The sequence below is a fragment of the Bubalus kerabau genome, chromosome 10 (assembly GCF_029407905.1).
Source record: "Bubalus kerabau isolate K-KA32 ecotype Philippines breed swamp buffalo chromosome 10, PCC_UOA_SB_1v2, whole genome shotgun sequence".
Classification (NCBI taxonomy): Eukaryota; Metazoa; Chordata; class Mammalia; order Artiodactyla; family Bovidae; genus Bubalus; species Bubalus kerabau.
This window is the reverse complement of record NC_073633.1, coordinates 78,443,854-78,467,518: the sequence shown is the minus strand read 5'-3', so window position 1 is coordinate 78,467,518 and position 23,665 is coordinate 78,443,854. Positions and strand designations below refer to the sequence as shown.

The 23,665-nt window shown below is 41.5% G+C and overlaps 1 protein-coding gene across 2 annotated transcripts in view; it reads right to left on the bottom strand.

The window, feature by feature from the left end:
* Positions 1-23,665, bottom strand: part of PRKCH (protein kinase C eta) — a 230,842-nt gene that overhangs the window by 156,414 nt on the left and 50,763 nt on the right. For both annotated transcript variants that reach the window (XM_055538260.1, XM_055538261.1), the window contains exon 2: positions 874-937. In XM_055538260.1, the coding sequence (XP_055394235.1) occupies positions 874-937 (64 nt within the window). The remainder of the gene's footprint in view (positions 1-873; positions 938-23,665) is intronic.

Sequence of the window (23,665 nt, the reverse complement as noted above, 5' to 3'; positions counted from 1 at the left end):
AGGGAAAACTCCAAAATGTCCATCGGGACAAGAATGAGCAAACAAAATTGTGCTACATTTATAGAATGGAATATTCAGCAATAAAAAAGAGTAGAATACTAATATACACAATGACATGAATAGATCTCACAGAAATTATGCTGAGCAAAATAAAGCAGACACAGGAGAGAACATGTTATATAGTTCCATTTATATGAACTTCCAGAATAGACAAAACTAAACTACAGTGAAAAAACAAAACAAAATATTGCATTTACCATCTCTGGCAGCAGGGGATTAACTAGGAAAGGACACAGGGAACTTTCAGAAGGATGGAAATGTTATGTCTTGGATTGGAGTGCTAGTTACATGGTTGTATGCATTTGTCAAAATAAAATTCTTCACTTCTGATCTATTCAATTCACTGTATATAAACTTTATCTCAATTAAAAATAAAGGAAAGTGGGAGGTGAGGGTACTGTCAGGGTAAGAGGAAAAGAATCACTTGAAGGACAGGTGAGATAAAGATTATAAGGAAGAGAATATGATCTTTCAATTTTTAATACATTAAGAGGCAAACTAAAGATTTGGCCCAAAGCCAAAAATTTAAGTACAGTTTAATAGACATGAACCAAAAGAGGCAAGAACTTCTTGAACTAAGAAGATGATGAATAAAAAACAAAACACAAGATTGCCAGAATTAGCAAATATATTTGCTCTGGCAACCAAAACCAATAGACCATTAGGCAATAAAATACCAACTAGCCTAGTTTAAACAGTTAATTCTTTAAAGTATCTTTTATAAAATATTCTTTTATAATTTCTATGATAGAAATTCCTATTATGAACTCAATAGTACACAAATACCAGAAACCACCACAAATTCATTCTTACCTTCAGTGAAACTCCCTGTTAGGGTTATTACGACAAACACTTTCCCTTCTGGCTCCAGATCCACCTAGAAAGAGAGGGGAAAATATGTTATATTCCAATTTTGAAGTATTCTTTTGGTGGATCTCAAAAAATTCTTTACAGAGGCCTCAGTGTGCAAATCACAGCCACAGATCAGATCTAAGTCTTTCACTGAACAGTAGATGGTCAAGAAACAAGTAACAGTGAAAGAAGTTGTGAAGGATGAAAACCAGATCTGAATGAAACTATCCTTGCAATGTTTCCCCTCTCTTGAAATTTTTCCTCTTCCATTGTGGCTCTTTGAGATATTGATAAGCATTCATACACAAGGTCACCGTTTCTGAAACATCCCTAACTGATGTGCAGCATTTGTAAGAACAATATTTTGCTAAACCACATGGCAAGTATATAAAGTAGAGAAATAATGGCAACACAAAAGGCTGTGAACCGATGTGGTATGGTCAGCTGCACACCTGTAGTTTTGGGAAGTAAAAAGCTTGACTTAAAGAGTGCTGTCCCTGTCTATACCATTTCCACCTGAGTGCAGTTCATCTTCAGGAAGCACCAGGAGAGGCAGGACATGTGCTGCGCATTCCCTACTCTCAACTGTTCATAGGAACATCAAGGTTCCTTTCTGTTCTCACCTATGAGCTGAGAAAACAAGATGGACATCCTGCAATGAGGCAGCTGGACGTCTTCTCACTAGATCCCATCCTCTGAAAACATGCCCGTCTCCCAAAAGCCTTCACCCAGCATGGCCCCAGGACACAGCAGTGCCCTCCATGTCTGCTCTGACCACATGGGCCCAGGTAGGCAGGCTCTGCCCTCTTCATGCCAACCTTGAACTACCCATGAACATCCCTAAGCCATGGATTCTGATACATAAATTTACAATATTTTAATTGTAATTAAATACATAAATTTACAATTGTTATTAAATGTTTGTTGGCCAAGCCCAAATGAACTTCTTGGCCAACCCAATAAAGACCTCATCAAGTTTAACCCATGACTTCAGTTCTGCCTTTGACCTGAAGACAGAAAGGTCTGGAGAAGTTGGGTATAGATATGGATGGTATTTTGAGTAGAATATTAAATTTAAATGAGCTGCAAATCATATGGTACAGTGTTCAAACTAGACCAGAACGTGAATTCCAGTCTGATCGGCACAGTAGCTCTGGGCAAGGTCTTAACCATCCCCTGTTTCACTGCTCACATCTCCAAGTCCATGATATCATTACTCAGCATTTCTGACATTGCTCCCATGAGACAATCTCAAAGAACTTTGACAGTACTATTTACTGCTTGTACTATACCAACAGGTGACCCATACTGAAGGGAAAAAAATGCATTGACCATACGCTAGCTCACTGCCACCTGTCTTTAAAAACTACACCCTGCTTTTACTTGTACAAAAGCAGTGTTTTGTACTGACTCAGAAGCTTCATCTACATAAGAGCTGATTCCTATGAACTCTGCCTTTCTCTCCCTTCAGTTTACTACTATCAACATGGTTACCGCACTGTAATTCACCCCAGTGTTCAAACCAGCTTCTTGCATCACGACTACTGTTAACTTAACAATATCCCCTTAACTACCTTAACACCACTTGTGAACCCTTATAGAACAGCTCTGAAAATAGAACTCTCTGGAGAGATGACTAAACAGGATGTCAGTCTCTAATTGTCTCCACTCTCTGCCTTGACTTGTTTCAAGTCAAAAATATTTTTAAAAGCCACTCCCTCATCTTCAATATAAAACCTGTCAGAGCCACACACATGCACACACTGACCTCACAGCATCAACTGCTGCTGGCACAGAAGGAGCTGCTGCCAGCCCCCAGACAGACAGACTGCCAGGCCACCTCTGTGACCCAACACGTGAACTCCCTCCAACACTGCCTGATGGCCTACAAAGAAGGTCCCTCCACCCCACGGGTCAGGAGCTACTCTGACAGACAGCAGGAGAGTCCAGCATGGAGAACCAGGAGCTCTCACAGTGCAACAGGTTTGATCCTCAATTTTGACCCAAGCCACCATTGTGGTGGAAAAGCCAGACTCAAATACCATCTGTAAACCGAGTTCATCTAAGACCTCTGACCTTAGAACAAGATTTTACCAACTGCAGGGGAGAGGGGGGGTTGTTTTGAGAGAATGGCATTGAAACATGTATAATATCATATAAGAAACGAATCGTCAGTCCAGGTTCAATGTAGGATACAGGATGCTTGGGGCTGTTGCACTGGGATGACCCAGAGGGACGGTACAGGGAGGGAGGTGGGAGGGGGGTTCAGGATGGGGAGCACATGTACACCCGTGGTGGATTCATGTTGATCTATGGCAAAACCAATACAATATTGTAAAGTAATTAGCCTCTGATTAAAATAAATAAATTTAAATAAAAAATAATAATAAAATAAATGAGACATGAAAATCATGTGATGAGTTTCATACAACAGAGATTTTTAAATGGAACAGAAAACATGAACAAACCAAATATGAAGGAAAAGCACTATGTCATGAAAATTGTTTGAAGTTCTGTATGCATAATAAGGGCATACTGGGCTTTACGGTAAAAATGTATTCCTTACCGTGTTACAGGGAAACAGTTTGACACTGTGGCCTTAGAGGTTAACTGCTCCATCTACACAGTGCAATGGCTTGGCGTCTATTCATGGGGGCTGTTCAGACACTTTCAGCGACAGCCAACTGATACCACTGCAGCTGACCCTGTAACCATAGCTTCCATTGGTGGGAATGCAGTGACCAGTAGCTCCCATTCACCAGCTCTAGTTTTGGGCCCTAGAGCTGTGGCACATATGTTAGCTCTAGGTAGAATATCCATGCCAGCTTCTGGCAACAGCGCTTCAGCTTTGTTGCCCCACCCTCACATTAGTCCATGGCTCAGCTGCGATTCTATCCCTGCTTCAGAGTGGACATGTCACCCAAGTTTGCCAGGCAGAGCACTGAACCCCCTCAGGCACGATGACCGGCCTCAAACCGACATATGCCCTATATCGCCATCTGAGTACTTGCGCAGCTTTGGGCAACAAAATGCAAATAGGTTCAATCAGGAATCCTGGATCTATAGGGAGCAATACAATCTCACTCCAGCTGAACTTCAATCTGGAAGGACAGAAACTTGGGAATGTCTGGCACCATTTTGTGACCTTGGGCTGCAGAATGAAGCCAATAAAGAAGGGAGAGCTGAGAAAGAAACAGACCAGGTCTTGATGTCATTCAAAGCCTCAGATCAAGCCCTGCTTGACTCTTCTGGACTTCTCAGTTATTTGAGCCCATACATTCTTTTTCCTTTAGCCAGCTTGAGTAAGGTTTTTTTTTTGTTTTTTTTTTTTTTTTTTTAATCACTTGTACCCAAAAAGGCTTATCCAAATTGGCAGCCTAAGAGAATAAGTCATATTTTTAATAAAGTCAATTATCACCTGCCCTGTACACCATCTAACACCCATGCCATCCCCTACAATCTGTTTCTTCCCAGCACTGAAACAGCTCCTGTAACCCACGTGCGCACCCGATGGTCAGATCCAAAGATGTGTCTGTCTTTCCCTCAGCTGACTTCTCTGCAGTATCTGATGCTCTGGCCAGCTTCCTCTTTCATGAATCCCTCTATAAACCCTGCTGCTCCTAAGTCCTCTTTTCCTCCCATTGGAATATTCAGACTCATGATTTCAAAACCCACCTGAGAATCTTTTGGAGTAAGAGAAAACACAAACACATCAGAACCTCCAAAAGGGTATGGTCACTTACCTAAGTCTCAAGCACAGACTTTACTTCCAAACCTATCTATGCACCTTTTCTGAAAGTCTCCATCTCTACGTCTCATTGAGATAAGTCCCTTTAATTCAACATGTCCAGAGTGCAAAGTCTTATCTTGTACCCGCTAACTGACTCCCCACATTCCTGATTCCACATTTTCCCAGCAGCCCACACTCCTCACCATGTGCATGTAATCCTACCACATAACTCCAAGTCCACTTTCTGAGAACTTTCTCGGCCCACCCACCCCTTCCTCTCCATCCTCCCGCTCTGCCTCACCTAGCCTCTTGCAGAAGCAGCCTCCTAGCTGGTTTCTGTCTCCAGACTCATTGTCCTCCAGCTGTTACCATTGACATTTCAAAAGTGAACGTCTGACTTTCTAACTTAAAATACTTCTATGCGTCCTCTCTCTTCTATAACAGCCAAACTCCTCAGCAGGGCACACAGCCCTGCATGCTGTGTCCTCACCATCCCAAACACGTACAACTCATATCTCAGCCTCTTTCAATTATCTGTAGACTCTGCAGGGAGGCATGTTATTTCATTTTTAAGCTGAGAGATCAACAAAATGGATTCTGGGTCAGACAGCATAATGGAGAATGTGGTCAAAATGGTGGAAAAAAACCCATTACCTGTCTGAAGCTTACTGCCTAGTGATTTGGGGCATGTGGCCTTTTTATCCAGAAAATCCTTCTCTTTGTAAACTGTCAAACTCCTATTTGTCCATCGAGAGTCAACTCAAAACTCACTTTTTACAGGAAGACCATCTGAGACCACTTTTGTTTTAGTTATTTATTTTTATTATTACTTTTTAAAGATGGCTTTATTACTTTGCCAGGCAAAGAGGGGAGCATCAGCCTTTTTTTTAAAGGGAGTGGGATTGATTTATTTATGGCTGTGCTGAGTCTTCTTTGCTGCTCACAGGCTTCTCATTGAGGTAGCTTTTCATTACAGAGCGTGGGCTCTAGAGCACGTAGGCTCGGTAGCTGTAGCGCGAAGGCTTAGCTGCTCTGCGGCATGTGGGATCTTCCCAGACCAGGGATAGAACCTGTGTTCCCTGCATTGTAAGGCAGATTCTTAACCACTAGATCACCACAGAAGGCTCAAGACCTCTTTTAGACAAGTGGCCAACTCCACACCATTACAGAGACCATTGTTGGAACCCACTTATTGTTATAGTCATTATGCCCTGGTCACTTAGGACACTGCCTTGCACATAAGAGGACTGAAATGGTTTTGTGAGTGAGTAAATTAACAAACCAACAGGGATATTCCAAATAGTTTCACATAGGACATGGTTTTCTCCTCCTTTACCATTCTGATAAGTTTCCTCCAGATAAGCTCCAATTTCTCCACACCGCCATGAAAGAGTGAACATCAGCCCACAGGTGCAACCAAGCCTTAACAGGATAAAGCAAGGTTATCACAAACCTTGATGTCAACACTGACAGTGCCCTTTAGTGATGCAGCTGCAGACGTCATGAACACTTTAGAGAAGATCCAGTGACCCAACCTGAGTTTGTCATCCACTAAAACCTTTGCATCTTCTCTACCTGCTGTAAGGCTCTGCTTCCCACATCCTAAACAGTGATTAGGCCCCAAATCCTAAGCTTTGTATTTTTCTACAGATTTCAGCTCGCTTCTGTGGGTCCCAAATCCAGTCATTCAGTCACTCGGCTCGTCAGCTTCATGGCCTTCCAAATCAGGGCCTGGGTTACCTTGTCATCATCTATGGCTCTTACAGAATGTCCACTATAACAGGGCTGAGGTCAGAGTGCCCAGGAGGTCCCACTTACAAAGTCAGACCTTGAGCATTCTTTCTGTAACAGTCATTCAGGGAGAAGAGAATAAACTAAGCCCTCTTTCCTATAGACCACTTCTATAGTGAGGAGGGCAACTCCTGAGTCCTTATTGAAATTCAGAAAGCAATGGCCTTCAAAATGTGGCATTCTTATGAACCCATACAGGATGTTCCTATATGCAATACTGAGCTTCAACTCACACACTGTAGCTTATACAAAAATTAACTCAAAATGGATTACAGACCTAAATATAAAGCCTAAAACTTTAATACCTCAAGAAAAATACATCAGAGAAAATCTTTGGGACCTTGGGTTAGGCAAATATTTCTTAGATATAAGACCAAAGTGCAACCCATTAAAAAACAAAATGATAAACTGGACTTCATTTAAATGAAAATGTCTGTTCTTTGAAAGATACTTTCAAGAGAATGAAAGACAAGCTACAGATCAGGAGAAAATATATGTAACTTTTTTCTCATAAAATAAAGAATTCACTTAACTCTGTTTTAAAACAACAACAAAAAAAACACTCAATTTTTAAAAAATGAGCTTCATCACTTAATTTCACCAAAAAAGACAAATATAAAGATGGCAAATAGGTACATAAAGACAAGATCAACATAATTAGTCATTAGAGAAACGCAAATTAAAACCAAAATGCAAAAACAATGCATACCTATTAGGAGGTTTAACATTAAAAAGTCTGAAGATACTAAATGAAAGAATGTGGAACAACTGGCATTCTCATATGCTGTTAATAGGATTGTAAAATGGTACCATCACTTTGGAAACAGTTTGATATTTTCTTAAAAGGTACACATACATCTCCCATTTGATCCAGTCATTTGACTTGTATTTAGGGAAGAATAAGGCAAGCATATGTTCAAAGATATGTATGCAAATGTTCACAAGGGCTTTTTAAAAAATACAATGGAATGTGTATTAGTCGCTCAGTCATGTCTGACTCTTTGCAACCCCATGGATTATAGCCTGCCAGGTTCCCCTGTCCATGGAATTCTCTAGGCAAGAATACTGGAGTGGGTAGCCATTTCCTTCTCCAGGGGATCCTCCTGACCCAGGAATCGAACCTGGGTCTCCAGCATTGCATGCAGATTCTCTTAGTAGCCCCCTAGGAAGCCCTAGTATTTAAGAATAAAAAGAATAATCTATTGATGTATGCAGCAAAATGTAAGAATAGTAAATAAAAGAAGCAAACACAAAAGAGAATATTCTGCCTAGAAAAAGCAAGACAACATACAGTTTTACATGGCTATAAACATATAGCTTCTATATTGGCAGAAAACATATCCGTGGTTGCCTGGGGATGGGTAAGAGAAATAGGACAAGTGGTAGAAAGGGATTAAAAAGGGGCAGGACAGCATCAGGGCTATTAAATGGAGAAAGAATACTCTTTTTAACAAGTGGCGCTGTGACAACTGTATTCCACGTGCAAAAGAATAAAAGCGAAGCCCTACCTCATACCATGTGTAAATATGAAATCAAAATGGATCAGACCTAAAACTAAGAGTTATAGCTATAACACTCTTAGGAGAAAACAGGAATAAATTTTCCTGACTTTGGGTTAGGCAATGGTTTTTTAGGTATGACAGCAAAATTACAAGTGACAAGAAAATGATAGATTGGACTGCACCAAAATTTAAAACGTCTATGGTATAAAAACAAACGAAACAAGTGCCTACATCTCACTGCCAAATGCTCTTCTCAAAGGGTCACTCTCATCAACTGTCCTCCATCCAAGCCTCCAGAGGCTTCCCAGTGTCTCCAGAATAAAACTCATTCCACTTCACCTGGCTTTCCAGGGCACTGTGAGCTCCCCTCTGTATCCCCACTAATTAACCCAAACCTCTTCTTCAAATTTCCATTCTTTAAACCTGCTCTGCTAGTCAGGTCTGTCTCCTCACTGTGGTACAGCCACACCTGTGCTTGTGCTGCTGTCTCTGCTTAGAAAGCCATTCTCTCTTCATCTATCCGTTCATCCCAACCTTGGCTGGATGACTTCTAGGGTCAGGATCATTGCCAGGTGCTCAGGATTTCCCAGAGAAGTTCCCTGGGGCTGAGGGTGAAAGGAGCTGCTGAGTGTACCTGGCAAAGATGATTTAGCTACAGAAGTTGAAGGAAGAAACTTTCGCCAGGAAGATCCTGACATGCGCATTGATCCCTCAAGTGTCAAAATTCCTTTCTCGATTTTTATCTTAGTATTTACCAATGCCCTTGAACAATTAGATAAAATTTCACAGACTTACATCTCATCACTTGCAGTTATGTCTGTAAGCTCCATTCCCAAGGGAGCTGACAATTTTTTTTTTTTTTTTAATTCTCCAAAGGACCTAGCAGAGTTCCTCAAACCAAGTAAGCACTCAACAAATAGCTGCTGATTTGGTCTAGTGAGCCAAATTGGGAGGTCATCTGACCATCTCAATTTCATCACCTATAAAATAGGAATGACAGTATTTTACCCTACAATAAATACTCTGTGACAGTACTTCATAAAATATAAAAGCACTTCAAGATGGCTCCAAGGCAAACCAGTAGCATATGGACTACACAGGCCCACTGCTTAGGGACCATATTCGGATTGCTTGATGTGCCACCATACTGCCAGACCCTCTCTCCCCTCCCCCACCACACATCTTGAGCCAGTGTTTCTTTTGGTATCATTTTGCAGAAGTTGAGCGAATCACCTACATCCCGAACCTGGTCTTCTTGCCCATGAAACAAGATAATTGTTTAACAACCTTTCACGCTGTAATGTTCCATGATTCTAAACAGGCTTGGATAAAAGCCTGCACACAGGACTCAACGGAAACACTCATTTAATTAACTGGTAATAATTTACAACCATTTCCCTTCACAGAAGGCATTAGAATTGATCACAGGCAGGAAACTTCTGACTACTTGATATTCATCTGAGCATGGGATAAGCAAAAGGCTCTAGCATATTAAAAGGAAAAAAAAAAAAAAAAACACCAACCCTTTATTGGGCAGAGGTAGAAGGTTCACCTAAACTCTATGGTGAGTTGACATCTTCAGCCAGACATCTGTGATACACCTAGATTCTTGGCTAGGTAAATCCTTTCTATAACTTTTCTAGGTCTTACTCTAGGGATAAGTAACCAAAGAACCTCAAAACATGATAAAGCATTTCACAATTCTCTTCCGGCTACAACCATCAGACTTAAAAATGAGAGCTCAAATTCTTGGAGGGAAAAAAATTCTTTACAGAATTGTATCAATAATCAATAATGAGGCATGCAGCTGTGTTTGTTAGCAATAGAAATAGCAGTTACTGTGTCATGAACTCATCAGTGTGCAGGGGCCCTGCCAGGTACCTGACCTACACTATTTCTTAGCTTCCCCTTACCCTCCCACAAGGTAAGTAATTCCACCGCCAGTGTACAGACAGGAAAATGGAGGCTCAGTGAGGTTATGGAATTGTCCAGGGTCACCCAGAGTGACGGCCAAGCCAAGATCCAAACTCAGGGAGGCTCCCGCCCCAGCTCCACACCAGCCTCCCTGGAGGCTGCTGTGCCTGCCTCTGCCTGTGGGTTGCCGCAGGTTTTGCCTGATGCCTTCTGTTCACTGAACCAGCCTGTCTGGGCTTCGCAGCATGTTAGGTCAATCACATCACCCATCTCCCTGGGAACTCGGGCTGGACTTGTGCCCTCAGCACCCGAGGGCACTCCCTGCCAAATGCCAAGCTTCAGTGTTCCAGCCTCCCTTCTTTGCTGCCAAGGCCAGTGGGAGTGGCACCAGCCTGATGGTGTCGCCTGATGGCTCTTCACAGGGGCACGTGGCAGGAGCCATGAAATGTGGCTAGTCTGTGCTGGGGCCGGCAAACTGCAGCGGGTGGCTCAGGTCCCATTAGTCAGCTGCCTGGAGGACCTGAGTCAGGGGCATGTGCTGCACACACACAGCACAGTGCCTTGTCATGGGAAGGAGTTTAAAGGAAAAGGGGGTAAATAAGGCAAATCCTATGTCCCTGCTGACTTTCTACTTTCACAATCAGACAAGGTTTGCAAGTTAAAAGCACATTAAAAAGCAAGCACCACAGATTAAAAATGAGAATGGATACAAGTATATGCATGGCTGAGTCCCTTTGCTGTTCACCTGAAAGCATCACAACATGGTTAATCAGCTATATTCCAATACAAAATGTGCTTGGTGTTTAAAAAAAAAAAAAAGAAATGGCATCGTGGGTTGATCCACCTGTCCAACTACAGAAAAAAAAAAAAAAAGATGAGATGATAAGGTGAAATTTATCAAATCTGACTATAGTTTAAAGTGAAGGAAAATACCATCATTTGTCAGTGACTAAATCCTCATCTTGCTAAGCCCGGACCCTCCATTTAGTTGAAGAGGATGGTAGGGAAAGAGCCCTTGGCTGTGACCACAGTTCCCGTGGCAGATCATCTGGCTTCCACACCTAGACACTAAAGGTGGACTAAGCTTTAAGCCCTTTTCATATCTGAGATTCTACAATTCCAAGCCAGAAACAGGTTTTGAACTCCATGGAGGAAATAAAGACAACACAAGAGTCTGTCTCTCAAATGCATGTTTAAGCTTCATGATAATTCTTAATTACCAATGTTGAGCCCCATCACCAGCTCAACACACCCAATCACTATAAATTTAAATTTAAAATTATTTCAATTCAGAGCCCATTACCCCTATGTCCTAGTGTAAAATGTGTATCTTCTGGCAAAACTGGAACTCTTTTGCATTAAAATTAGTTTTCCAAAGTCTCTCTGCTCAAAATGAAAAATCAGGAAAAAAATAATCCAGACTGGATATCTCTTAGGACTAAAGCATTTTTAATAAGCTAAGGATAGAAATGGTCTACTGTGTAAGTGCTATGTGTGTGTGTGTGTGTCTCAATCTTTGACTCCAATGTCCAAGGAATTGAAAATGTCAATTAGATGATGGATGCCTTAGGCTCTTCAAAACACTCCACTACAATTCCTCCCTCTTCACCTCCTAGGGCGTTCAATTCTGTGCTGGGAGGGCTACCTGACACCTCCTTTATGAATAAGGATGGCGGCTCTGAAAGGATCTGCCCAGCCAAGGAGATCCAGAGCTGCTGCTACTGCAGATGGACAGAAAAGGCTGGGCCAAGCTCTTCTGAGTCAAATGCCCACCCATGAAACCAGCAGAGGACTCTCAGAACAGCACCCTCCAGAACCAGGAAAGCACTTTCTTTCTCCTCCAGTAAGGTATCTGCCCCAGCAAGAACCTCATGCCAGACCAGACCCTAAACTGAGAGAGGAACCACAGTAATTGTGCTCCCTACATCAAAGAACACCTCAAAAGTACACATTCGACATGATCTCCACCCTTCTCTTTTCTGTTTTGTAGACCCCTCTAGAAAGATAACATATGCTATCCTTGCCAGGATGAGATAGTAAGTGAAGGGGACAGGTGACCTTTGCATGTAGCCTGAGGTGAGAAATGCCATCCATGCCCCCCTTCCTGCTCAGAGGCCTCCACAACCCCAGGGGGTGACCTGGGGTGAGCTGTCAGCCCCACAGTGAGCCTCCTCCTGAGGCCACTCTCCCACAAGAACTGAGATATATTACGAGATGGAGATTCCAAGTTTTTGCCACAGAAGATCTCAGTTTTTTTTAAGAAAAGGATATAAATAAAACCAGAACTATTCTACTTTATAATGGAGGAAGAAAGCCAAGCCAAAGCAAGAAGTCAAAACTAAATATTTAGCATACTTAAGCATTCAGGATGTTTTATAGACCTGTCTACTTAATTTCTCACCGCTCAGGCTCTTGGTCACCTTTAGATGACTGTGAATCTGAAGGAACATTAGAAAAATGCATCAAGCCCAAGGTCTCTCCCAAGGTTATACTGTGACACTTTCACTCCCTTCGGTCTCCCAGAGGGAAGGAGAGAGGAATGCTGTAAAGAGGTGACATATGTGCCCATCTAGATACACAGGTAGCAGTTTTCCAGATGGGCTAGGGAAGGAGAGCCAGGACGTATGTGCAAATGCACGGTGACTATTAGCGTTGCACACGGAGGAATGCAGACTGTAAATGAGATGGGTCAGAAACAAGGCTGGAGAGGAAGAGCTGTCAGTGGCTTCCTGGCACCCTGGAAAGCTAGCCCTTATTCCAAGGGAACGGGGAGCCACTAAGGGCCATCTGCATGTTTCAGGATTATACAAACGTGGCAAAGCCCTACTGGTATTGGGTAATAAGGGGAGAGAGGCTGGTGGTGGGAATGCGTAGTTGAAGGCTATTCCAGTGGTCTTAGCAAAGGATGCAGGTGACCTGAGCTAGCCAGCAACAGAGGGGCTGCAGGAGGGGAGCAGAAAAGGAAAGATAGGGGAGGGAGCAACAGCTAGACTCTGTAATCAGAGGTGGAGTCGAACATGAAAGAGAAGTGGGCACAGAGAGAGTCTATGAGGCCAATGACAATCATGGTACCATTAAATAAGATGGTCTCTAAAGAGATGAGCTGATCTAGAAGAAGGAGAGTTCAACGTATGACCATTACCATGTCGACTGAGCACCTACTGGGCACCCTGGTGGTTGTTCAGAAGCTAAGTCATGTCCAACTTTTGGTCACCCTTAACAGCTTCTTAAAGTTTAGACACAGAAGTAGGAATACCACACAGACAGAAAATACAACCCAGCACACTCTCAATGGAACAGGTAAGGACAACATCAAAAGCACTACTGAGATCAAGAAAAGGAGCTCTCAGAGACTTCCTAGTTGTTAAGACTTCACCCTCCAGTGCAGGGGTTGTGGGTTCGATCCTTGGTCAGGGAGCTAAGAACCCACATGCCTCACAGTCGAAAAATCAAAACATAAACCAAACAACATTGCAGCAAATTTAATAAAGACTTTAAAAATGGCCCACATCAAAAAAAGATTATTAAAAAAAAAAGGAGCAATCAGATGACATGATATTATACAGAGAAAATCCCAGACACCATCAGAAAATTACCAGAGCTCATCAATGAATTTGGTAAAGTGGCAAAATACAAAATCAATATATAGAAGTCTATTTCATTTCTGTACACTAACAACAAAATATCAGAATGAGAACTTAAGGAAACAATCCCATTTACCATCACGTCAAAAAGAATAAAATACCTAACAATAAACCTACATAAGGAAGCAAAACTATAAGATACTGATGAAAGTAATTTAAGACAAAACAAATGGATGAAAAGAGAGCAATATTGTTAAAATGACCATATTATCCAAGACAATCTACAGATTCAATGCAATGCCTATCAGTGGTATTTTTCACAGAGCTATAACAAAAGCTTTAAAATTTGTATGGAAACATTACAGGCCCCAAATGGCCAAAACAATCTTACAAGAGAATAATAAATCCAGAGGAATCATACTGCTTGACTTCACACTATGCTCTAAAGCTACAGTCATCAAATCAGGATGATACTGGCACAAAACAAGACACATAGATCAATTAAACAGGATAAAACACCCAGAAGTAAATCCATGCACTTATGGTCAGTAATTAATGACAAAGGCAAGAATACACAATGAAGAAAAGACTGTCTCTTCAAATGATGGGTAATAAGGGGAAAACTGGACAGCTACATGTAAAAGAATGAAATTAGAACATTCTCTAACACAATACACACAAAAAAACTCAAAACGGATTAAAGACCTAAATGTAAGACCAGATACTCTAAAACTCCTAGAGGAAAACATACACAGAACACTCTGACATAAATCATGCAATTTTTTTTTTGGATCCATCTTCCAAAGTAATGGAAATAAAAGCAAAAATAAACAAATGGGACATAATTAAACTTAAAAGATTTTGCACAGCAAAGGAAACCATAAACAAAAACAATCTACAGAATGGGAGAAAATATTTGCAAATAACACTACCATCAATGCTTAATTTCCAAAATACTCAAACAGCTTAGTATCAAAAAAGCAACAACCCAACCAAAAAGAATGTAGAAGACCTAAATAGACATTTCTCCAAAGAAGACATACAGATGGCAACAGGTACATGAAAAGATGTTTAGCATCTTTTGCTAAATAATTAGCATCACTAATCATTGCATGCTCAGTTGCTTCAGTCACGTCCAACTCTTTGCAAACCTGTGGACTGTAGCCCACCAGGCTGCTCTGTCCATGGTATTCTCCAGGCAAGAATACTGGAGTGGGTTGTCATGCCCTCCTCTAGGGGATCATCCCAACACAGGGGTCGAACCTGTGTCTCCTGCACTGCAGGCAGATTCTTTACCACTGAGCCACCTGGAGAAATGCAAATCAAAACTATATAATGATGTATCACCTCGCACTGGTCAGAATGGTCATCATCAAAAAGTCTATAAATAATAAATGCTGGATAGGGTGTGGAGAAAAGGGAAACCTCCCACACTCTTGGCAGGATTGTAAATTTGCACAGCCACTATGCAAATTCCTTGCTTCCCTTGTGGCTCAGCTGGTAAAGAATCCACCTGCAATGTGGGAGACCTGGGTTTGATCCCTGGATTGCGATGATCCCCTGGAGAAGGAAAAGGCTACCCACTTCAATATTCTGGCCTGGAGAGTTCTATACAGTCCATGGGGTCATAAAGAGTTGGACACAGCTAAGCGACTTTCACTTTCATTTTTCATGGGTGTTCCTTAAAAAAATAAAAACAGAGTTACCATATGATCCAGCAATCCCATTTCTGGGTATATATCTGGGGAAAACTACAAATTGAAAAGATACATGCACTCCAATGTTCATAGCAGCATCATTAATGATAGCCAAGACATGGAAGCAACATAAATGTTCATTGACGAATGGATGAAGAAAATGTGGTGTATACATACACAATGGAATATTATTCAGCCAAAAAAAGAATGAAATAATGTCATTTACAGCATTATTTACATGGATGGATCTAGAGATTATACTAAGTCAGACAGAGAAAGACAAATATCATATGATATCACTTAAATGTAGAATCTAAAAAAAAAAGATACAAACGAACTTATTTATAAAACAGAAACTGACTCACAAACATAGAAAACAAACTTATGGTTACCAAAGAGGAAAGGTGGGGAGATAAATGAGGAGTTTGGGATTAGTATATGCATGCTGCTGCTGTTGCTGCTGCTGCTAAGTTGCTTCAGTTGTGTCCAACTCTGTGCGACCCCAGAGATGGCAGCCCACCAGGGTCCCCCGTCCCTGGGATTCTCCAGGCAAGAACACTGGAGTGGGTTGCCATTTCCTTCTCCAATGCATGAAAGTGAAAAGTGAAAGTAAAGTCGCTCATTCGTGTCCAACTCCTAGCGACCCCATGGACTGCAGCCCACCAGGCTCCTCCATCCATGGGATTTGCCAGGCAAGAGTACTGGAGTGGGGTGCCATTGCTTTCTCCAATATGCATGCTACTATATATAAAATAGATTAAAAAAAAAACAAGGACCTACTGTATAGCACAAGAAACTATATTCAATATCTCTTAATAACCGATAATGGAAAATGATAAATATCCATATATATATATGGATAAATATACATATATATTTATAATTGAATCACTTTTCTGTATACCTGAAACTAACACAACATTTTAAGTCAACTCTAGTTCACTTAAAAAGAGAGTGAGAGAGGAGCAATCACTGGGCTAGGACAGAGCTTCACCTGAGTTGAGGCCTGAAGACAAGCTTCAGTAAGTGGGAGAGGAGATCCTTGTGAGTCAGCAGCACATCATGAGCAGAGATAAAAACAGTATCAGAACATATACTAACCCAGGGTGGATGGGGAAGTGTTCATACAGAGGAGTGAGAGAGAAGGTTAGAGGCAAAAACTGTAGAAACAGCTGCCTTTAGAGAATTTTAACCTTATTAGAGAAGAGTTACTAGAAGTTTTGATTATGTAAATTGATGGAGAATAACATGTAAAAGAGGTTATTTTGTCTACTAGACCAATGAATGGGGAAGAATATGATCCAGAAATATGAAAGGTTTCTTAACGGTAGAGTCAGTAGAAATTAAAATCATACAAAGCAAACACAAGCAGTAGGAAGGTCAAAGGAATATTGAATTAGAGGCCTAGGTGACCTAGATCAAAGGTCAGCAGACTATGGCCTACAGGTCAACTTCAGCCCATTGCTTGTTTTTCTAAATAAAGCTTTATTGAAACACAGTGACCTTCATTTTTGTTTACATATTATTTATGTCTGCTTTTGTGCTTCAAGGGCAGAGACGAGTGGTTATGACTGAGACCTTACGACCCACAGAGCCAAAAATACTTACTGGCTGGCCCTGTACAGAAAAAGCCTCCCAGCCTCTGTTGCCATTAATTAAGCAGGGAACTCAGGGGGAAGGAACACATTTTAGAAGGAAGGAAATGAGTTCAAATTTGGACACAAAGGAACCCAAATAGAAACATCTGGCAAGAAGACAGAACTAAAGACAAACTGTGGAGTGAGGACCAGGCTGGAGTTCTCATCTAGGAATCTTTCTCAAAAGGTGATCACCAAGAGCCTTCAACTTTTTAAAAAAGAGCACAGGAAAGGAAGAAATAAGAAAGCAAATTCATTTTACAAGGCGGAAGAAAGAAAAACCAGAGATGCCATCTGAGGGATGGGGGGATTTGCCCAAGTGTGGTTTCATGGGAGGAAGCAGCCTCAGAAAAGAAGGCATAAGCTGCAGAGGTGAAGGAAGATAAGGCACTTTAATGGGATGCCAGGCTTGGGAACCAGAAAGTAACAGTGGGGCTTTTGCCATGGTACCCACTCCTCCTAAGCAGTTCCGTTGGAAAGGTCCTCCTCATACTTACCTAAAGTTAATTTATACCACTGAATCTTCTACCTGAAAGTTTAATTCCCCTCTAAAATTTAACCTGCCAAGATAAGCAGGGTGGGGAAAAGGAGAGTGCACAGCACTGAAGCAAGAAGGAACATGTAGTTCAGTTATATATTTTAATTAAGCAGGAAGGTAAAGCTGGAAATCCAAGTTGTGCCTTGGATGCCAAGTTGAGATTTTAAATTTAAGAAAAATTAGACTAGCAATAGTAAAGGAGAACAGGCTGGGAGACAAGTTAGAGGACTGGGGGAAGAGGACACAGTTAAGAGTTTGTTCCAGTGATACAGGTCAGTGATGGAGGAGACAGGAAGGAAATATTACAGGAGCTCAGTATGGCTTGGGGGCTAAGGGCTAGGGATGATGAAAAACAAAAAAGGGTTCCAGGATCTGAAAGCTTGGAAGACTTATCCTGGAAGAAGTAAGACCGTCTAGAAGGTCACTTGGCTTTGTTGTTGTTAAGTTGCTAAGTTGTGTTGGACTCTCTGCAACCCCATGGACTGCAGCATACAAGGCTTCCCTGTCCTTCACTATCTCCCAGAGTTTGCTCAAACTCATGTCCATTGAATCAGCTGGTTTAGGATGACTAATTTTTAAGTATACTGATTTTTTTGAGAAGACATTGAGGTAGAAATGTTTGACAAAAAGACAGATGGGGCCTGCAACTTAAAACAAAGGGCTAGACAGAGTGATACAGAGAACAGGAGACAACAAAGCCAGCAAAAGAGAAAAAAGAGAGTACAGAAAGGTACTTCATCTATCTTGGGTACCCTGAGAAATTTTACACATTTTTTTCCATGTATCTTCACAACTGCCTTCTGTGTAAGGGAAAAGTATAGGACCATTGTCCCCACTGTACTGCAGAGACACCCAGGGTAAATCACTTTAAATTGGCAGGCTGAACTAGAGATAGATTTTAGGTTCTCAAATGCCATTCACACCATCCTGTGGATGGAATCCTAATATATTTATGACTTTCAATAAACCTGATTAATATTTGCCCAAGAAGCTTTCCTAAAGTTCACCTGTCCTATTCTCTTATTAAATTAACTTTGCCAACTCTTAGAAACTACACAGCTTCAGCTGAAAGCCAACTAGAGCTTCAGCCAGGGGAGAGCCTGACAGCAGACCAGTCTCTGAACATCATGTAGAGGTAAAACCAGAACTGCTCTCATATGTAGCTGATTGGTAGGACTCTGGGTGGAATGTTAAGCCAAAGGCTGAGCTGAGGCCACTGTAGAACTTGGGAAAAAAAGAAGAGAGGCCTGAAACAGGATGTCCACCACCCACCTCTCACTTCAGATCCACCAGAGGTACTTCAACTAGGACTCTGGAGATTTTTTGCTAAAATGAAAAACCCACCCCACACTCTTTTCTGTCATGTCACTTGACTCTAATCTAAACACATCCCTGGGCCCTAGAATCTGCCTTCTCCTAAAGCAGCAAACAAGGCCCCACCAGCCCTTGCCTTTTCATGAGAAGACATTTTCTAATACTCATTCCTATTTCTTTCGCCTAACCACAATTTCAAGTTCTTCATTAATCAGTACAAGGGTCTTTTGAGGGCAGTGAACTACGCTGTATGCTGCTGTGATGTCAGTTACAGGACACTAAGCATTTCCCAAAACCCACAAGACTTTACAGCACCGTGAACTTGAATGGATGCAATTAATGAAATAAAAAGCATTTGGGGATCAAGTGATCCCTAGATGGAACACAAGCTGCAATGTAAGAATCAAGGACACTCAAAACTGTGAAATAACCTCACTGAGGGAGGGAGGGAAAAGGCACTGACCTAGTAACTTTGGAAATGAGTGAGGACTCTAAGACTAAAGCAAAAGGAACTTCACATAAGCACAGAACCCTAGCTGGAAAAGTTGAGGGTTGGAGGTGGGGTGGTACCAGTTAATCATTCTGAAGCCACATGTGAGTAAATGGGTGATGGGTGGTGGGAAGAAGTTCTCACCGTTAGAATTTGTAGACAAGAGACAAGTAAGGGAGAAAGGCTAGAATGATCCATGTAGCATACTGAAGTTGAAGGCATCAGTGCGAACTCATATTTGGCTTAACACAGATACATATACATAGAGAGAGATAAATGCTTACAGATATGTGGATATGTAAAGTGAAAGGGTTAGTCACTCAGTTGTGTTCAACTCTTTGTGACCCTATGGACTGTAGCCCACCAGGCTCCTCGGTCCATAGGATTCTTTAGGCAAGAATACTGAAGTGGGTAGCCATTCACTTCTCCAGGGGATCTTCTCAGACCAGGGATCAAACCCTGGTCTCCTGTACTGCAGGCAGATTCTTTACCATCTGAGCCACCAGGGAAACCCCTGTGTATTTAAGGCTTGGTATAAATACATCTCTCCTTGTTCTGTCAGCTGAGAGGACCTAAATGCAATGACACTCCATTAGCAACAAGAATACCCAGTGCCCAGAATGTGGTTTCTAATACCATTCTCCAAAAAAAAGGAACCAGCGCTCCTGGGGAAATGGTTGATTCTATGGCTGGAGCAATAAACATACAAAATAAGCCTGGACCATTTGTAGTGCTCAAAACATAAAAACAAAACAAACCCACAATGATGGGGTTAGGTCACCAAGAGACACAGGAGCCTACTCAAAGAGCTCCCAAAGACTGAAGCTGGACAGTTTGTATAACCAAATAATGGAGTGTTGGACTGTAAGCTAAAGTACAAAATAAATATCCACACGTTCAACTGACCTAAACAAAATGTTGAACAAATAAATAAACGGGGAGGGGCAAATCTCACAAGCAGAACACCAAATTATGCATGTACATACTTCTCCCTGCCCCTTAGCTCAGGAAATGGAACCTAACTCTCTAACCTTACATGTGGGCTGTACATAGTGACTTCCTTCCAAAAGTACAGGAAGGAAAGGAGGAGGGGGGAGGGGGTAAGTGCAACCCCATGGGAAAAACCTGACAAACAGGAGCTCATCCATGCAATCAAGGTTCCCATCAACATTAATAATGCATTTGCTAGTATGTGTGTGTAGAATGCATGCTGATGTAATTAATGTGATGTAATGACAGACTTTAAAGCAGAGACATTACTCTGCCAACAAAGGTCTGTATAGTCAAGGCTATGGTCTTCCCAGTGGTCATGTACAATTGTGAGAGCTGTACCGTAAAAAAGGCAGAACGCCAAACAATTGATGACTTCAAACTTCGAGTTGGAGAAGTCTCCTGAGAGTCCCTTGGACAGCAAGGAGATCAAACCAGTCAATCTTAAGGGAGATCAACCCTGAATATTCACTGGAAGGACTGATGCTGAAGCTCCAGCATTTTGGTCATCTGATGCACACAGACGGCTCATTGGAAAAGTCCCCGATGCTGGGAAAGATCAAGGGCAGAAGGAGAAGAGGGTGTCAGAGGATGAGATGGCTGGATGGCAATGAACATGAACTTGCGCAAACTCCAGGAGATGGTGAGGGACAGGGAGGCCTGGCTTGCTGCAGTCCTCGGGGTCACAAGGAGTCAGACACAACTGGGCAACTGAACAACAATGACAGACTGTACGTTATCTCTGGTCTTCCTCCCCACAGCCCATCACCTCAGTCTAAACATCAGACAAACTGAAGGATATTCCACAGAATACCTAACTAGTACTGCTCAAGTTTTTAGTTCATCAAAAACAAGACAAATCTGAGAAACTGGGACTGTCTTGAGCCTAAGGAGATGTGACAACTAAATATAATATAGTATCCTGATGGGATCCCAACACAGAAAAAGGACACTAGGTAGAAACTAAAGAAATCTGAACAAACTATGGACTTTAGTTAGCAGTAATGTATCATTATTGGCTCATTATCTGTGATAAAAATATGATGCTGATGTAGGATATTAAAAGAGGAAACTGGGTATGAGCTGTGTGGGAACTCTATTTTCATAACTTTCCTGGAAATCTGGAACCATTCTAAAATAAAGTGTCTATTTAAGAAAAATAGCTTTTAAATAAAAAGTGCCTCCATAGAGCCCTGATTCCAGGTAACCTCTAGAGAAATCTGAATTAGGAACAATACTACAGGTGAGAAATGTGAACCCTGCAATATACAGATGAAAAGCCAGCCAGAGGCAGCAGAGCAAAGGGACCTGACTTTTTTAGGTTGTGTAGGTAGCTTTGCCCTATCAACATTAAGTGAGTCTTGTTTCCAAATTTCCCCATCTTTCGAGGGGTGCGCCCACCCCAGGCTGAGCCCATTTTTTTCATACTGCAGCCTTTGGTGTTGGTCCATGCTCCTGGAGAAGGCCCCCACTGAGAACCCAAGACTGATCTTTTAAGAAGCACTCCCATTTATTCCTTTTCTCTAGATTGTTTTCAGACGAGCTGTTGGTGAAGGGTCTTCCCTTAAGCCAGAAGTGGAAGGAGAGTGAGAGAGAGAAAGACACAAGGAGAAAGACAGGTGGAGAGAGACAAAGAGAAAGACAGAAAGAGATAAAGACACAGAGAGATACAGAAAAAGAGAGAGAGAGAGAAACCAAGGGGCCAGGAAAGAAGGGAAATGAACCACTCACTGCCTCCAACCAACATCTAACAACGAGGTTTTATTTTTTTGGCACTAACACTGTGTAACGCAAATGATGTCATGCCCATTACACTATCTGATTTCACAAAGAGTTGCAGAAAATCTGAACAGGAACTCCTCATCCAAAAAAAAAAAAAAAAAAAAGGATAAGAACTTGGGAACAAGTTTTCAAGACACCTCAGTTTTTCATTTTTCTCCCCAGTGCTAAAGGAGTAAGGGCTGCAAGAACTTCTCTAGGCCCCTTGAGCCACAGTCTCCTGATGTACTTAGTACAAATACAGGCCCCAAGCCCAGTAAACCAGCCTCCCATGTAACAAACCCCTCGGGTGACTGACTGATGCACACTAATGCTTGGCAACCCCTTAAGTAGTTCTTCCTCCCCTCTTCTCACCACTACCTCCGTTCCCTGCTCATCCTACAATCTAAGAAACTGTGAAGTTTGCTTTTATATAGTAAGTGAAGTTGCTCAGTCGTGTCCAACTCTTCGTGACCCCATGGACTGTAACCTGCCAGGCTCCTCCGTCCATGACATTTTCCAGGCAAGAATACTGGAGCGGGTTGCCATTTCCTTCTCCATTTATATAGTAAGGTTCTCAAAAATTATAAATTTCTGTTTGCATGTTATATCGTATTATCTATGCACCGGTTGTTTGAAAACAGCTCTTTTTTTTTTTACTGAGAACTTTCTCACCCTATTATGCTTCCTATCCAATTTTTAAATTTTCAATCCACTTTGTTGTTTAGTTGCTAAGCCATTCAGACTCGTCTGTAACCCCATAAACTATAGCCCATCATGCTCCTCTGTCCATGGGATTTTCCAGGCAAGAATACTGGAGTGGGTGGACATGTTAGTTGCCACTAAAATTTTGACTTTTCCAGAGAAACTCTTCCTATAGCTAATATATCAGACAGCGCTGTCAGTTGCACAACCTGTGTAAACACCAAAATCACTGCACTGTGCACTTTAAAAGAATAACTTTTATGATTTGCAAATTATACTTCAATTATAAAGAGCATATATTTACAACTGAATAAGCAAAAAAGTAACAGTTTAAGTGGATGTACATGAATAAGCTATTGTTTGTGGTTATCCCTGCCAAGAATTCCACCCTTAACTCAAACAATTTAGAGTCAATTGTTAATCTCAAATATGACAAGTATTAGACATATGTTTTACCAAGAGTACTGTGTTATGAAAATGACACATCAAATAAATTCTGTTAAACACACCTATTCATTCGTTTGTTGTTGTTGTTTAGCTGCTCAGTCGTGTCCGACTCTGTGACTCCACGGGCTGCAGCTCGCCAGGCTCCTCTGTCCATGGGATTTCCCAGGCAAGAGTACTGGAGTGGGTTGCCATTCCCTTCTCCAGAGGATCTTCCCAACCCAGGGATCGAATCTGTATCTCCTTCTTGGCAGGTGGATTCTTTACCACTGAGCCACCTGGGATATTTACACTAATTACATATTTTTACAGTAAAGTAGCAAAATATATGTCTGATATATTCAATACCTGCATCCCCTACTAATAGAGTAATTATTTTAAAAATTCAGAACTACAGATTGGTTGGCTAATGGTCTATCCTGAGGTCTAGACACCTGATTTCCTCATTTCATTCTGTAATTTCAGTTAATATAAAGTAACTGCTATGTTAATGTACCATTCTTGAGTAAAGATTATGACTTTGAACAATATTCACCATCTTTTCCCAATATTACTGATTTTATAGAGCCTAATGACATAGCTTTGGGAACTGTAACCACTTGCTAAATAAATATTATTTCTAGATTTCGAATTTAAAAGTCATCAATCTTCACTGCAGT